Raw genomic sequence first — 15,079 nt, 5'->3', positions numbered from 1 at the left:
GTTTGGCTCCAAAGTACAGTGCAACTCTGAGTGAAGATTTTCATCCTCGGGCCTCATTCACTGTTCTGAAAACTGGGAAGAATGCTGTAGCTGTGAGAACCTGTTAAGGAGAAGCACCTAAATATTACAGCATTTTTTTTACTGCATAAAGCTTGATTAAAGTAAAGGAAATATTACATAGTTGTGAGCAGCTTTGCATTTCATTGGCTTATTTTTTTCTTTGTACTTAAGAAACTTCAGGATATTGAATATATATTTTTACACACTGTGATCTGTCATTGCAGGACAGTGATGGTGAAAAGAGTGATGATAACTTGGTAGTTGACGTTTCCAATGAGGTATGCAGAATTGTGTTTTTTATACCTTACACTAGCAGTGGTGGGGTTGGTCATGTCTTCAACGATTTCTGGGTGTATTGGGTATGAATAAGATTACAGCCTTTGCCTTCATAAGAGGGCATGAAATGTGTAAGGAAGTCCAGTCAGGTCTTTCTTTAGAATGCAAATCAAATCTGTAATACTTATTTCTACAAAGGACCTTTTTGTTTCTTGTTCACACCAAAAGTCTACTTGAGATTTTTGAAGCCAGCCCAGCCCAGCAGATAGGATGCAGCTTGTAATGGTATCTGTGTTTTCTCTCACTCTGGCCCTGACTTCTTTTGCAAACTTTATCAGGTCTGCCAAGTGCCTTAAACCTTTCCAGTCTGTCAACTGAACAAAATAGATTTATTTGCCTATTTCAATATCCATAGGTTTGAAATATTTTTCAGTATCCATAGATTTTAAACAGTTTTTCATGTTTAATGGCAACAAATTTTAAGGCTTTAAAAATATTTCATTATTGATATTGACTTTACATTTTTGCCAACTAAATTGCTTAAGGACTGAAGGAAGATGTCACACTTTATGACAGAACTTCACTCCAAAGTGTGAATTGCTCAAGACAAGCACTAGTGGGTAGTATGAAGTTTTTATGCTAATCCACATTGCTGATGTTTAGGATCCTTCCTCTCCCCGGGGGAGCCCAGCACACTCTCCACGAGAGAATGGCTTGGACAAGACTCGACTGCTGAAGAAAGATGCACCAATTAGTCCGGCGTCAATTGCATCCTCCAGCAGTACTCCTTCCTCCAAATCCAAAGAACTTAGCCTTGTAAGTGCTTCTGAAGTCTCCAAAACCTATGATAATAAGCTGAAACAGATGCTTACCAGCTTTCTATCTAGAAACCGTTTGGATTTCCACAACTATCAGTAAATCATCATGAAACATTAATTTCAAAAAAAAATTTTTAAGTAAATTCTATAAAACAGTAAGCAGAAAGTCCACGGCCTTTTTTTTGGTATAGGAAGAGGTTATTTTCATTGGTGGTGTGGGTAGATGATAGATGTGCTGTGCTGAGAGATGTTTTTCTCCTCCCCCATATGAAAAACTGTCATTCTAAGAATAAATAAGAGTACACAGGGGTTCCTTGAGCTGTTTTCGTGCACTGTGGTTTATAGCAAATTCAGTTCCTGCTTGGATGTGATTTGGTTGTTAGCTTTGTTTGAATTACCAGGCCATATACAACAACAATAATTTTTATTTTCTATCTAAAAAGTAATCTGTCATTTACAAGAGCCTTCCTTGACTTGCATCACAAATCACAAGGCAAAAAAAGAGCTGCCAGCAAGTTGGGGGTGTTCTTTCCTTTCCTGTTTGTGACCACATTTAATCACATTTCTGAGCTGCACAGTAACTCCCATCTCCGTTCTTCACAGGTCAGGGTACATGATTATTTAAAGAAATAAAATAAATAAAAAAGCTTAAAGTGAAAGTAGTGCTCAGGAAAGGTGATGGAATGACATGTTCAGGCTTGGGAGTCTGATGAACAAGCTTGTCACAAGAGCAGCACTGCACAGTTCCTGACTTAATACTCATCACTGTCTCCATGCTATGTTACCAGCCCCAGATCTGGGTGTGAGTTGTTGGTCAGTTGTATGTTTTTTCTGCTCTTCTTGTCTGCTGGGAGGTGGACCCTCACGGAAGCTCATAACATGAGCATGTCCACCACAAGCAGACTGAGACCACCACCGTAGATCACGTGCTGCCAATATAATTGCCAGATGGCAATGATCTTCAGTCATTGACCTCATTCTGAATCACATGGATGCCCCAGGCAAGGAAAGCTGTGAAGGCTATAGTTAATTTGCAAAGCCATTCTGTCTTCTTCATTGTCTCTGTAGCTTCTCTTCATTGCCAGTGACTTTTGAAGCCCGAACCCAAAAGCTAGATTTCATTGATCGTGCATGTTCTTGTTGTCTTCCACTCTTTTTTCAGCCAGTACTCAAAAAGCTAACATAAAGAACAAACTGTTTTTCCTTTTCTTTTTTGGTAATTAGAATGAGAAATCTACCACTCCTGTATCTAAATCAAATACCCCAACTCCACGGACTGATGCGCCAACTCCAGGCAGCAACTCCACTCCCGGACTGAGGCCTGTGCCAGGCAAGCCCCCGGGTGTGGACCCACTAGGTGAGTGCCAGTCTGTCTCAGCAATGTGAAACTGCTGCCATTCATTTCCTTTCCACGTACAGTGGCAAAGTCAGTATGTTATGACTGCTTAAATTGGATGCTGAACTGGTTCTTCAGCACTTTAAAACTTACATATATATGTTTTACATATGTATATATGTATATATGCTTGTTTTTATATATGTATAATATTATATGTGTGTATATATATATATATAAATACAGTTTAGTGGTTTAGGAAACTCACATTTCATTTAATGGGTCTGGGGTGGCTGTGTGATTTCTCTCTTTTTTTCCTTCAATAGCTTCAGGTTTAAGGACACCTATGGCAGTGCCATGTCCCTATCCAACTCCGTTTGGCATCGTTCCGCATGCTGGAATGAATGGGGAGCTGACCAGCCCTGGAGCTGCCTACGCTGGTCTGCACAATATTTCCCCTCAGATGAGTGCAGCAGCTGCAGCAGCTGCAGCGGCAGCAGCTTATGGGAGATCTCCAGTGGTAAGTGTTTGCTGCTAGTGCAGTTGGTGTTGAAAGTAATTCATATCAAATTTCGTATCAAAGTAAGACCTGTGGGGTTATATCTAGTTCAGTCTCTTTGTAATTTGGGAAGTATGCTATGGAGAAAGTGAATTAAACAGTCTTCTCTTGCCTATCTCCATCTTTAATATACCTTTTTGTTTTGCTTGGGAAACCTATAGGTTGGTTTTGATCCACATCATCACATGCGAGTCCCAGGCATCCCTCCCAATCTCACAGGCATCCCAGGAGGAAAACCGTGAGTATCAGACATTCAACATCACAAATTATTCATCTGCTGAAGTTATGTTCCCTTGCTGGTTGGAATTCCCCTTAGCTACTGAAAATTATTGTGTGAATAGAAATAAATACAGCTGTTTGACAAAGGAAGGAGAAACTCTGTTTAATCTTAAAGTTGCATGTGTAAATTTGTTTCAAGAACTAACAGCAGCGGGCAAGTATTGGGTGGTATAGAGGAGACAGAAATAAATGGGAAAAGGAGCTGAGCTTCGAGGTACTACATGCTGAGTCTGACTGGTTAGTCTGATATAGAAATGCAAAATGGAATGGGATCTCAGCTTTCCTTCTCCACTGTACTCTGCTTCTCAGTTTAAAAAATGATTTCTTTGTTCACAAAAGCCTTGCAATTACTTGCAAACTTACCAGCTGCTATAGACAGCAGTGTGCAGAGAAAGGAACACTGAGATGTTTTATTTGATTGAAAATACTGGAAGGAATTATTGTATCGTAATGTTCAAATTCATCCTTGATGGAACTGCCTGTAAAAGGTGACCTGCTCTACCAGGCATCTCTTGTTGTGAGCCTCAGAAAAAGAATTACACAGATATGAAGAACTCTGTGCTCACATCCCTCTTGAGTTAGAGAGGGGAAAAAATGAAACAGCAATGCAAACGATATTGATTCAGATTTTATGTGACGGTCCTCCAGTTCCTATGTGACACTCATGGGAAATTGTGGCTGGCTAATACTGCAGAGGTGGAAGGGCAGGGGATGTGGTTTGTGCCATTCCTCCTCTCTCTGTCTCGCGTATGAACATGTTTGTGGGGGAGTGGATGGGAGATAGTCACGCACCTGCATGTGAGTGAATGCATATTTACCTCCCACTGAGCTTGTGGACGTGCAGGATTAGTAACCTATCATGGGAGAAGTGATCAGTCCTAGTGCCTGTAACTCCTCTTGTACAAACATATCACAGGAATCATAAACTATATCCAACTCTCAGACTGCACACACTGCTGTTCGCCTCGGTTGACTTTCTGCCAGTTGATCTACTCTGATAGGCTGTTGCGTAAGGTGGGTTTGGAAGCAGTGTGCAGCAGCCACCAGCTCAGCTCTTTGCATTACAAATTCTGCAGGGTGCAGACTTTGATTCTACACATACGGTGGGCACTTAGAAATTTCCTGATGTAACGTTCAGATGTTTGCACTGTTCAGGTTCATCCTTGGTGGAGCCGGATCCAAGAAAGGTGACCAGCTCTGCTAGGGTTTGTTTGCTGTGCTCTGAGAAATGTGAACTGTGCAGACCTTCCTGCTCATGTAGCAAACTGTTCAAACCAGTTCAAGTTCTGTTACATCTCAAAGGATTTTGAATGTCATTGGCATATTGATGACAGTTTGAAATGACAGTTGCATTTCAATATTTGTCAGCCTTTGGTTCTGAAACCTTTGAAATCTGTGATTCCTTTAGCATGATTGCATTCTTTTTAATTCGTTGTTAGGTACATTATTTTTCAAAGCTACCATTTGGGATTGTTGCTTTCTCATTTACTCTTTCTTGGCCCTTAACGCAAAAGTTGTGTAACTCTGCACTGTTGAGTATTAGTTGAAATGCAGCTGGTAGCGTGTGGCTCATCAGGGGTCTGGCTACTAATAATTCTCTTTCCACTTTGGACATACCTCAGAGAACTGAGGATAGTACAATATATAAATAGAAAAGATAGCTAATCTGGACAGAAGAAAAAAGTGCTCACTGGGTGTTTGTAGTGTCAGATATTTTGTGGGTTATTAGAGTACTTCAAATAAGCAACATGCAGTGTGAGTTTTCAGTGTTACACAACAAAGCAACAGTTTAATCACATATGCTGGTGGGAATAATGGTTAGAATGAGAATACTGTAGTCACTGATCGCTCCAGAACTAGGCTTTATTTCTGCAGTTGTTCAAATTTGTTCCCTACGTACTTCATAAGCCTGGCAAAAATCTCTTTGACTGATGAAAATAATATACAAAGTGTTCATTGTGACTCTACAGAGTGACTGAAACTTTAGGCAGAAATCAGAAAAGATGATAATGAAGTTCCACTTGTTTTGTTAGAGATTTTAGCTTCTTTTTTCAGTACCTTACTGCAGCAAACAGGAATTAAGGAGATAATGGGGAAGATATTTCAGATTTCTGTGGTGATAATTGAACCCAAGATTCTACTTATATTGGCAGTTTGCTGCTTCTGACAACCACAGAAATCTGTCCTACCCTTTCCTGAATGTGTTTAATGTCAAAAAATGGAGAATGATGATATGATCTGTCACTCAGACCTGCCAGAACAAGAAACAGAGGGCAGGATGAGAAGAGTATGTAAAGCTCTGGGAATTGGGCAGAAAGGTGAAAATGCAGTTGCAATTTATCCTGCTGAAAATTATTGTTCAGATGTTAATGCACTATGAATCTTAAATAACAAATTCAGTAGTTGAATTCTGAAGCCTGCCTTCTTCAACGACTTTCAAGCAACAATTAAGGAAATGAGCTTTCTAAGTAGTATCATAATTTTTTTTTTGTGAGCTCTTCTCATTCTCACCATTGTGACAATTTTTTTTTTTTCATCTGTATTTCTGTGACGTTTTAGGTCTAAGGAAATTAAAGCTTTCTGTTAAGCATACTTGGTGTGTTTAGGTGAATCCTCTTAAGTTTGTGCTCTTGTAATAGATGTGATGTGTCAGGGAGCATCTGAGAACAAGACAGTTTCACAACCTAACTGTTCTCCTTGGAAAATATTTTGAGATGAAGCTGTTGATAGGTTATTCACAGGTGGCATAGCTGGCAGTCACACAACACATTCTTTCTCAGTGAGAGTCCTGATTCTGGCAAGAGAAATTGGGATTTGTAGTTGTTGTGTCAGTTCCACAAAAAAATAAAATAAATAAAAAGGGAAAAAGAAAGTAAGCTCAAAAGAAGGAAGAACATCCCAATGTATTTTTGCTGGTCTGTCATGTCAGATGTCAGCAAGCATGCCTGAGGGCTTAACTCCTTGGTGTGGTGGTGGTTTCACTGCACCCTTACACATAGTGCTTGGCAATTTCACTTGAGCTGCGTGAGATCCGTGGTGTGTTCGGCACAGCTCGGCAGCAGTCCAGCTGAAGTCCACATGTTGGAGTCAGTAAGGGAACAACCAAATGTCCGCTGGCAGTCAGCTAGCCCCAGCGCTCTGCAGCAACAGGCTAGCTATTTCTGTCTGCCAGTAGGCCTTGACCTGTCCTTCCTTCACATCTCTGCAGGCAGTGGCCTCCCCACGCGTTGCCAGAAACTGTCATTGCATGAGTTGTGAAAGCTCATTTGATTGGTAGATGGTCCTTGGCTTGCCCCATTAAAAGTGTATGTTTTGAGATCCATACTGTAAATAAATATCTAAAGGATTTCTTCTTTACATCACTGAAAAAATCGCAAGAGGAACTAAGCAAACAATCTGATGAATGCCTGCATTGGAAACACGTCTATAAATCTGTTTTCTTAAACAGGCTTGAAGAAAAACTTCTTCAATCTTACCCCTATCTTTTTTTTTTTTTTTCCCCTTAGAGCCTACTCATTTCATGTAAGTGCAGATGGTCAGATGCAGCCTGTTCCTTTCCCTCCTGACGCCCTCATCGGTCCAGGAATCCCTCGCCATGCCCGCCAGATCAACACTCTGAATCACGGGGAAGTTGTGTGTGCAGTTACCATCAGCAACCCCACAAGACACGTGTACACGGGTGGCAAGGGCTGCGTTAAAGTCTGGGACATCAGCCACCCTGGGAACAAGAGCCCTGTTTCTCAGCTGGACTGCCTGGTAGGTGAACGGTGGCATGTGACAGTGGAAGAAAATGGCAGTTTGTGTTAAGGTTGAAATGCTACTGGTAAGGTACAAAAGACAGTGGCTATTTGGGTGTTGTCATTGGTATCAGAGCTTGGTATTTCATTTGTAATTTTGTTGTTTCTTTTAGAATGGAGTTTAAAGTATATTCCTTGTAGTACTTGTGTCTTTTTCGCCCCCAGTGAATCAAAACATTTTTAATATCCTAAAATTGTATTCACAGGGGGAAAGATCAAAGACAGCACACCCAATATTGTTTATAAACTTTGACGTTTGTTGGTAATGTTAAAGCTTGATATCCTATAATGCTATAAATTGCTGTCTTGCAGCTGTATTCTCAGAGAATATTTGAAGATTGTCACGTATTTTGTGTCTGTGTATGTGTGTGAATGCATCGCCCTGTCTTAATGTGACAATTAAAAATATCCCTGAGTGTTATTCACAAATTATTTGAATGTGCTAACAAGATGAACCATTGTTAGCAGCTTTTCTCGTGTCATTTACCAGTTCTTGGTAAGATGTTGCTTCTTGTTACAGAGGCAGTAAAACGAGAACTGTGCAGCACATCTAGACATATAATGAATTGCTACACAAATTGCTACACAAATGAAGAAAATTGCCCAAATATTTTTCTCTGACAACTCCGAGATGGTGGCAGCAAGTCTCACTGGAGCAGAGCGGGGGGGTGTGCAGTGAATTTGGTACTCCCCCATGCCGAGAGGTTAATGTGCTGAAATAAACAGCGTATGAAAATGTAACTTTTTACACAAGCTGTCGAATACAGCTATCTTGAATTGTTTGGGGTTGGGTTCAGGTCTTTGCATTCTGATGCTAATTAAGATTAAATATCTCTCACTACTGAATTTTGTAGATCAAGTTTAAGTACTTCCCTAATGTCATGTAATTTTCTGGCATTAATATACTTTATCATTGTCATAAGTATAAATGGCTCATTAAAACCAGGAGGGAATACAATACTTTTATGGATTTCTGCTCTCATGTTAATGCTGTTTTCCTTTCCTCATGAGTAATCTCTTGATGGCTTCTGTCTCCACAGAACAGAGATAACTACATCCGTTCCTGCAGATTGCTCCCTGACGGCCGCACCCTGATTGTTGGTGGGGAAGCCAGCACGTTATCCATTTGGGACCTGGCAGCTCCAACTCCACGCATTAAAGCAGAGCTGACATCTTCTGCTCCAGCTTGCTATGCCCTAGCGATCAGCCCTGATTCCAAGGTCTGCTTCTCCTGCTGTAGCGATGGGAACATTGCAGTGTGGGATCTGCATAACCAGACTTTGGTAAGGTAGGTCGACAGAACCAGATCATCGGGTTGTGAAGAATTAATTAGACATAGCCTTACATGCTCTTCTGCATAAATACACTCTTTTTTTCATGGTATCAGAGTAGCTGCTCCTGGTATTTCATTGCTAGGCAATAACTATGGTAGTACTTCAACAGAAGTCTATATAGTATTTTGTAAGTTTTGCGAGTTTCATAAATTCAGGCCTACCAAACAGCACCATAACTATAATTGCCTAAGATCAGCTGGTGTTGACACTGCTGTAGGTTCTTTGAACAGATGGATTTCTTTCTTCCCGTGTCATACTCTGTGCTCACACTCCCATCTCTTTCATCAATGCTTCAGCAAATGTTTCAGGCACAAATGTGTGTAAATTACTGCATTGCACACCTCAGCTTCTTAGGAATATGGGTTGCTCTTCAACACTAATGTACAGTTAGCTAAGAGCCAGTCATACAGATCTTCTCTGTGCACCGCACTGTGTACACACTATTACATGTACTCTTTCAGTATTGCATGTAAAGGCAGACTTTCACCATCTAATATTCTCAACTGGGCAGCTTTTTAAACAAACAACAACAACAAAAACCAACACCACCAACAAAAAAAACATTTTGTTGATGTCCTGCAGATTCTTCTTAAAGCAAATGGATTTTGACAATCGTGCTACATTCTTTCAGGGGTATGTGGTATTTCCAGTCAAATGGTGGGTGTCACACAGCAACAAAGATCCCCAAAATACCTAACTCATAAAGCATGCTTCTTGAGCTGTCTGGTCTGATGGATTGCTTCATCAATTCATCACAAAACTCACATGTTCATCCTGGAGTTTAGATTAATCCTGGATTTCCACTAGCGTATACTTTTCTGTTGTCTTCAATGGCTGTGTGTCAGAGACTAAAAGAAAAAGGAGGTATGTTGAGTACATGATCAGAACTCACTCGTTCCAATGCAAGAATGTGTGAACCTTCTTCTGATGTTTTCAGGCAATTTCAGGGTCACACAGATGGAGCCAGCTGTATTGACATTTCTAATGATGGCACCAAACTATGGACAGGAGGCTTGGACAATACAGTCAGATCCTGGGACCTCAGAGAAGGGAGACAGCTACAGCAACATGACTTCACATCACAGGTTCAATCTTAGAAGCTTTGGCATGTTAAGAAAAATCTGTCAAGCCCTTTATTTAAAAAAAAAAAAAGACATAGAGAACTCCAAAGAATTTTTCACTTAGTCTCACACTTTTTTTTTTTTTTGATGTGGCAGCTAAACATCTTTCTGGATTATGACTGTTTGACAGATTAGTACTTCTCCCATGAGAGCAGTGGAGAATCCTTTTTATTAAAGAATTGCCAGATTAAAGTGTTCCTGTACGCAATCTGCTCCTATTTCTGTAGATCCTTGTTCAAAAATATTTTACAAAAATATTTTAAAATGCTGTCAGATAAGCTAGGACATTAACTTTTATAGCTTGATTCAGTGCTTTGCTATTACAGTTTTAATTGAGCTTTGTTTACATGAACTAATTTATCTTGATTACTATAGTAATTGGATTATCATGTTTTTAAAATTGTGGCAGACCAAAGTGTGTTTTCGCATAGTGTTAACAGTGTCACAAGAAGTCGATTTTCAATATCTCGTTCTCATTCCTTACTAACTGAAGCATGTGCTGTGCTCATTCCAGATCTTCTCACTGGGCTATTGTCCAACCGGCGAATGGTTGGCAGTAGGAATGGAGAACAGTAATGTTGAAGTGCTGCATGTTACTAAGCCGGACAAGTATCAGCTGCATCTTCATGAGAGCTGTGTGCTGTCACTCAAATTTGCTCACTGTGGTAAGCAAATATTTCCATGCCAGTATTTTCCTTCCTTACTTCCTGAGATATTCATTCAAGATCACCCTTAGATGAAAGTAGAGATATTTAAAAAATTAGATGTTAAATTTAAGTATTAAAATAAAAAAAAAAATCTGTATGGCTGTTTTTTTATGAGAACTCCTTATGTTGTCATCAAACACCTTAGTGTAACCAGATGAAAATGACTGTTCTTTGGATAGGTTTTTCATTAATGTGTGAATGCATTGTTTTTATGACTACTGTGTTTCTTGGGGTGCCTTCCTTGAAAACAAAAGGCAACAATAACATTTAAACAATCTGTTGCAGGCAAATGGTTTGTAAGCACTGGAAAAGATAATCTTCTTAATGCCTGGAGAACACCTTATGGAGCCAGTATATTCCAGGTAATAATCTCCTAAAAGCTGTTTTCCACTTCACATTACAGTGCAGTAGAGCTGCACATCCCACAGTCTGTTATTAGCTCAAAGAGTTTATAACAGAAATTCTTGGCTAATTGCTATGTTTCCTTAAGACTGTCTGTAATTAAATAGACATGAGCATTTGTCCTTTCTAATGTTTTAGTAATTTGTCTCTTACAATAAATTAACCATTTATTTTGAAGTTGTTTTTAATACCTTTCTTTCTCACCTTCTTGTCCATATTGCTGTAATATAGCACCCAAGTTATGTTAGGTTAACAGTCACTGAAGGTAATATAACTAAACTAGTGGAAGTTGTATCCAACACATATTTTTCCTGGATGGAATGCATAAAGTCAGTAGATTGGACAGGCAGACTCACGAGCTGAAGACTGTGCCCTCATGGAAGGATCCTGTGAAGTGTAACTGGGAGTCTTAACCTATCTGCAGTTTTTAGTCCCTCTGTGCTCAATTTTAACAACACTTCAGTGCCATTACAGAAAATCAGGATTTGGGGCATGTCCTTCTCTTCTTTCACCTACAGGTACTTCTATGCTGGGATTTTTTTTTCAATTAAGGTAGCTGGTGTTCAGGGTTAAATGGTCAGGTCTCACCTGTACTGATACGTGCTGTGGTTCTGCCTTTCAGGTTAGAGCAGTCTGCCTTGGCAAGAGAAATCTGGGTTTTCTTAATGGAGAGTATTCAGCTATGGAATGACCTACCACAGGCAGCTTGAGTTGTCCTTTCAGGAGCCCATCTCACTCAAAACTATTATTCCTAGTGCAGCTTTCTTAATGAGGGGTAGAGAAAGAAACTTCTTGTGCAGCATAGCAGAGGTTTCTTTGCAAGAACTTAGCATGATTGGGTAGTATTTAGCTCTTGTAGTGACAGGAAGAAAAGAAAATGTAGACATATATATAGGAAACATGCAATAAAACAGCAAGTAAAATGTGACAATATATACACGTAATCTGAAAAAAAGAATAACTGAGAAAGACAAAGCTACTGCATCCTGTCATATCCTGTCTTCCATTCACCTTCTTATTACACCACAGTATCTTTTTTATATTTACATCCTCCCTGATAATGTAAATTCATTTGTACAAGAGTTTTGTCTTCCGTGTTGAGCAAACACTGAGATGAGATATAGTTTCTTCTTTGGAATTGTTTCATACCTGTAGGTAGTAGGGCTCTGTAGTGCTTCTCCATAAGGTTTAAGTTAAAAAAAAAAAAAAAAAAAAAAAAAAAAAAAAAAAAGGAAGGAAGAAGAAAGATGTCTTTTATTTTTAAGCAAAGGCTAACATATAAAATATTAATAAGTGCTTATTGCTTGTAAAGTGTATAGAAGGGACTGCTTGTTTTTGATGGATTGACAGATTATCTCTAGGTCCATAGCATTGAATAAAACATTCACTTTACTTTCTGCTGCCCTTTTTTGTTGCCATAGAGCTTTAGGTGAAACAAGTTTGGAGTAACAGTCTTGTAGCAGAAGTTGCCACCCTGTCACTTTAGGTCTGAATCTACAGTGGTGGTATTTAAATGAGCTTTCTATGTATTCCCTCTCAATAAGCTCTTCTGATTAATCTTCAAACCCTTCTGGATGGAAAGATGGAAAATACATAATTTTCTTTTTGTCTTTTTCTCTTTTTCTTGTAGTCCAAAGAATCCTCATCTGTTCTTAGCTGTGATATCTCTGTGGATGACAAATACATTGTCACTGGCTCTGGGGACAAGAAAGCTACAGTCTATGAAGTTATTTATTAGAGACAAATCTAAATGCAGGCAGAACTCCTTCTCCTAGCACTTTGCTCTATTTCCTTTTTTTCTTTTTTTTTCTTTTTTTTTTTTTTTCCCTTTTCTAAACTGAGAATTTAAATGTTCATCACAGTTGTGGAATTTATTTTTACCCTCTTAAGTTGCTGTTGATTTGTGAATGCTCATTAACAACTTGTGATACCAAATTGTCAGATAGCTACTTGGAAGATTCAATAAGCGTACTTAACAGTGAACTTGACTCTTTAATTATGTATTATAGCTGTAATGTATTTATTTTGTTTAAAGAAGGCTTTCTAACAATGAACTGACTAAATAAAGCTGTCTGGCCCGGCTTTAGTTTAAAAGGTGCATTGTATACTTTGTGTTTTTGCTAGTGGATAAATTGGGGATTTTGGAGAAGGATGTTCAGGAGATAGTGAAGGTTACACTAAATAGACTTGTAGTTTCTATTTAAAAAAAAAATAAACTTTGTTATATTTTTTAGTCCTGTTCTTGGATGAGACCTCTTAAGTGTTATTACAGTATAATTATTTGGTGGGAAGATGCTGTAACTTAACTATTTTAGACAGTCTTGGAAACTTAGGAAATCGCAAACTGTAGCCAGTAATCTACATGCCTGTGATGAATGGCAAATTCAGTTCACATCTAAATTAAATTCACTTTAAGTAAGAATGTGCTAATTTATATATTTGCAATGTTAATATAGCATCTTGTGTACAGATTTGTTCTCAATGCTTTTCTGTTGATGAACATAAAGCATTTTGGTGTCAAGCTAGGTTTTTTAATATGAACACCTCTCTTTGTTATATTGTAGAGAGTACAATAAGTTGCCTCAAAGAATCACCTTTGTTACTTCTGGAAACTTTTGCAATGTTTCCTTGAAAATGGGGATATGTGTCTTTGGGCAATTTTTCAATTACAAGAGATTATGAAAAATATTTGATATGTTCTTTGGAAACTGCACTGAAATAAGAATGGATGCCTACCAATATACAAACTACAAAAGCAATGACCTCTGAGGTAGGATTTACAAGAGCACTCATTCCGACATACAAAGTGGAATGGATTCTCATTTGGGAAAAGGACTTGCTTTGTTTGCCAGCAGTTCAATCCAAGTCTTGATTGGATGTCCCTAAAACGGACATAGACTGAGCCATTGTGCCAGAGACAATGTGTTATCTTTTTATGTTGTTGTTGTTGCTGTTAAACTATGATCTGTGACCTTTTTTTTTTTGAATGCTTTAAAAAAAAATCTTTAAGTCTGTGGATCTGCTGATGTACAGTGCCTTTGCTGCTATGGATCAAAATCAAAAGACCCGTGTAGATAAATCTTATTGTATAAGTAGAAAATTACTTAATTTCATACTAGAAATGGATTGATGCTGCAAGTTAAAATGGACTGTTCATTGAAGTTCCAAATGTGGTAGCAAAAAATGGTGTCTTAAGTGCTTAGTGTTTGATGTCATTAACAGTTTCGTAATACTCTACATTGTAGAAAGATTTTGATACTAAACTGTGTCATTGTACATAGTTCTAATGCATTGTATTGACCACCAGTACTTCTATAATGGTAGATTATTGTTTGTGCATTCAGACTTTTAAGCATTAAACATAAGTAACTTCTAAGATGTATTTTTCTAAGTCTTTTTTCCCTCTCTCATTCTTTTTGCGTACGACAGACTCAGTTACCTGTGTAGAATGCTGTTTGTAGGGAGAACTGGCATTCAGTCAGAGAGCATGCCAGTACAGATGCATGCAATTTTGTCACTGATAGACAGTGTTAGGTTTCACAAAGCTCTTCCCAGCCAGCTAAATCAATGAATTTATAATTTCTTGAGTTTCTTGACTGCATTCATTCTCAGCTTTTGGAGGTATCAGCTCTTGGAGGCCACAAGACTTCAAGTATGTCACCTAGGAGTTTGTCACCTCCTGTTTGTGTAGTTTCTCATCAGATATAAAGCTTTATGTTACCCCATATGTCCATGAGAGGGAAATTTGGAACAACTCCAGCTCCCGGGCCTGCTGAACTATGCAGAGCTCAGCAAGATAAGGGAGAGGGATGATGCACTGAAATGTCACACCTGGGTTTCCTCATCAAGGGCTAAAACCTGTTCATACCAGTGCAAAGGCTTCTCTTGACTACAGCAGGCTTTTGGTTAAGAAGTCAATCCAGCTTCCATTGAGTTAGGACACAAAGTGAATTATGGGAAATTATTAGGGGAAATAAAGTGAGCTAGAGGAAATATTATACACTATGCAGGGAGAGGGAAGTTGTACTAGTCATAATGGGAGAAATGGAAGAAATACAAGTGGAAATTGGAACTAAACCTTTCTCCTGTAGCCTATATCTGAAAGTGATGTGCATGTTACAAATATCAGAGGTGTAAACCTGTTGTGCTTTGAGGTCCAGCCTATGGTAACTTCTGTTTCATGAACCCCAGGCTGAGAAATTACTGTTTTTCTGAGTACTAAAACAAGGCTTAAGCTGATTAGGTCATTTACCTGCATTGTGAGTGACAGGGTAATACTTGCCAGTGGAGAAGAGTGTGGAGGGAAATGCTGGTATTTTTCCCTTAGAGCTGTCAGATTTCTTACAGTTAACACTGAAGAGTTTTCCAGATGTCCCCCAAAATAACGTAA

The 15,079-nt window shown here is 38.8% G+C and overlaps 1 protein-coding gene across 2 annotated transcripts in view; it reads left to right on the top strand.

Annotated features, from left to right (window-relative positions):
* The window catches only part of LOC308185290 (transducin-like enhancer protein 4), a 97,513-nt gene extending 83,448 nt beyond the window's left edge, over positions 1-14,065 (top strand). For both annotated transcript variants that reach the window (XM_080573207.1, XM_080573208.1), the window contains exons 10-20: positions 285-338; positions 1,000-1,152; positions 2,379-2,511; positions 2,817-3,010; positions 3,211-3,287; positions 6,835-7,084; positions 8,166-8,413; positions 9,397-9,544; positions 10,095-10,245; positions 10,573-10,649; positions 12,320-14,065. In XM_080573207.1, coding sequence (XP_080429333.1) covers positions 285-338; positions 1,000-1,152; positions 2,379-2,511; positions 2,817-3,010; positions 3,211-3,287; positions 6,835-7,084; positions 8,166-8,413; positions 9,397-9,544; positions 10,095-10,245; positions 10,573-10,649; positions 12,320-12,427 — 1,593 coding nt within the window. In that variant the 3' untranslated portion in view covers positions 12,428-14,065. The remainder of the gene's footprint in view (positions 1-284; positions 339-999; positions 1,153-2,378; positions 2,512-2,816; positions 3,011-3,210; positions 3,288-6,834; positions 7,085-8,165; positions 8,414-9,396; positions 9,545-10,094; positions 10,246-10,572; positions 10,650-12,319) is intronic.
* The last annotated feature ends 1,014 nt before the right edge of the window (positions 14,066-15,079 follow it).

This window comes from Anser brachyrhynchus (genome assembly GCF_964034855.1).
Source record: "Anser brachyrhynchus genome assembly, chromosome: Z".
NCBI lineage: Eukaryota > Metazoa > Chordata > Aves > Anseriformes > Anatidae > Anser > Anser brachyrhynchus.
The sequence above is the reverse complement of the archived record's forward strand: the minus strand, read 5'-3'. Positions and strand labels throughout refer to the sequence as shown.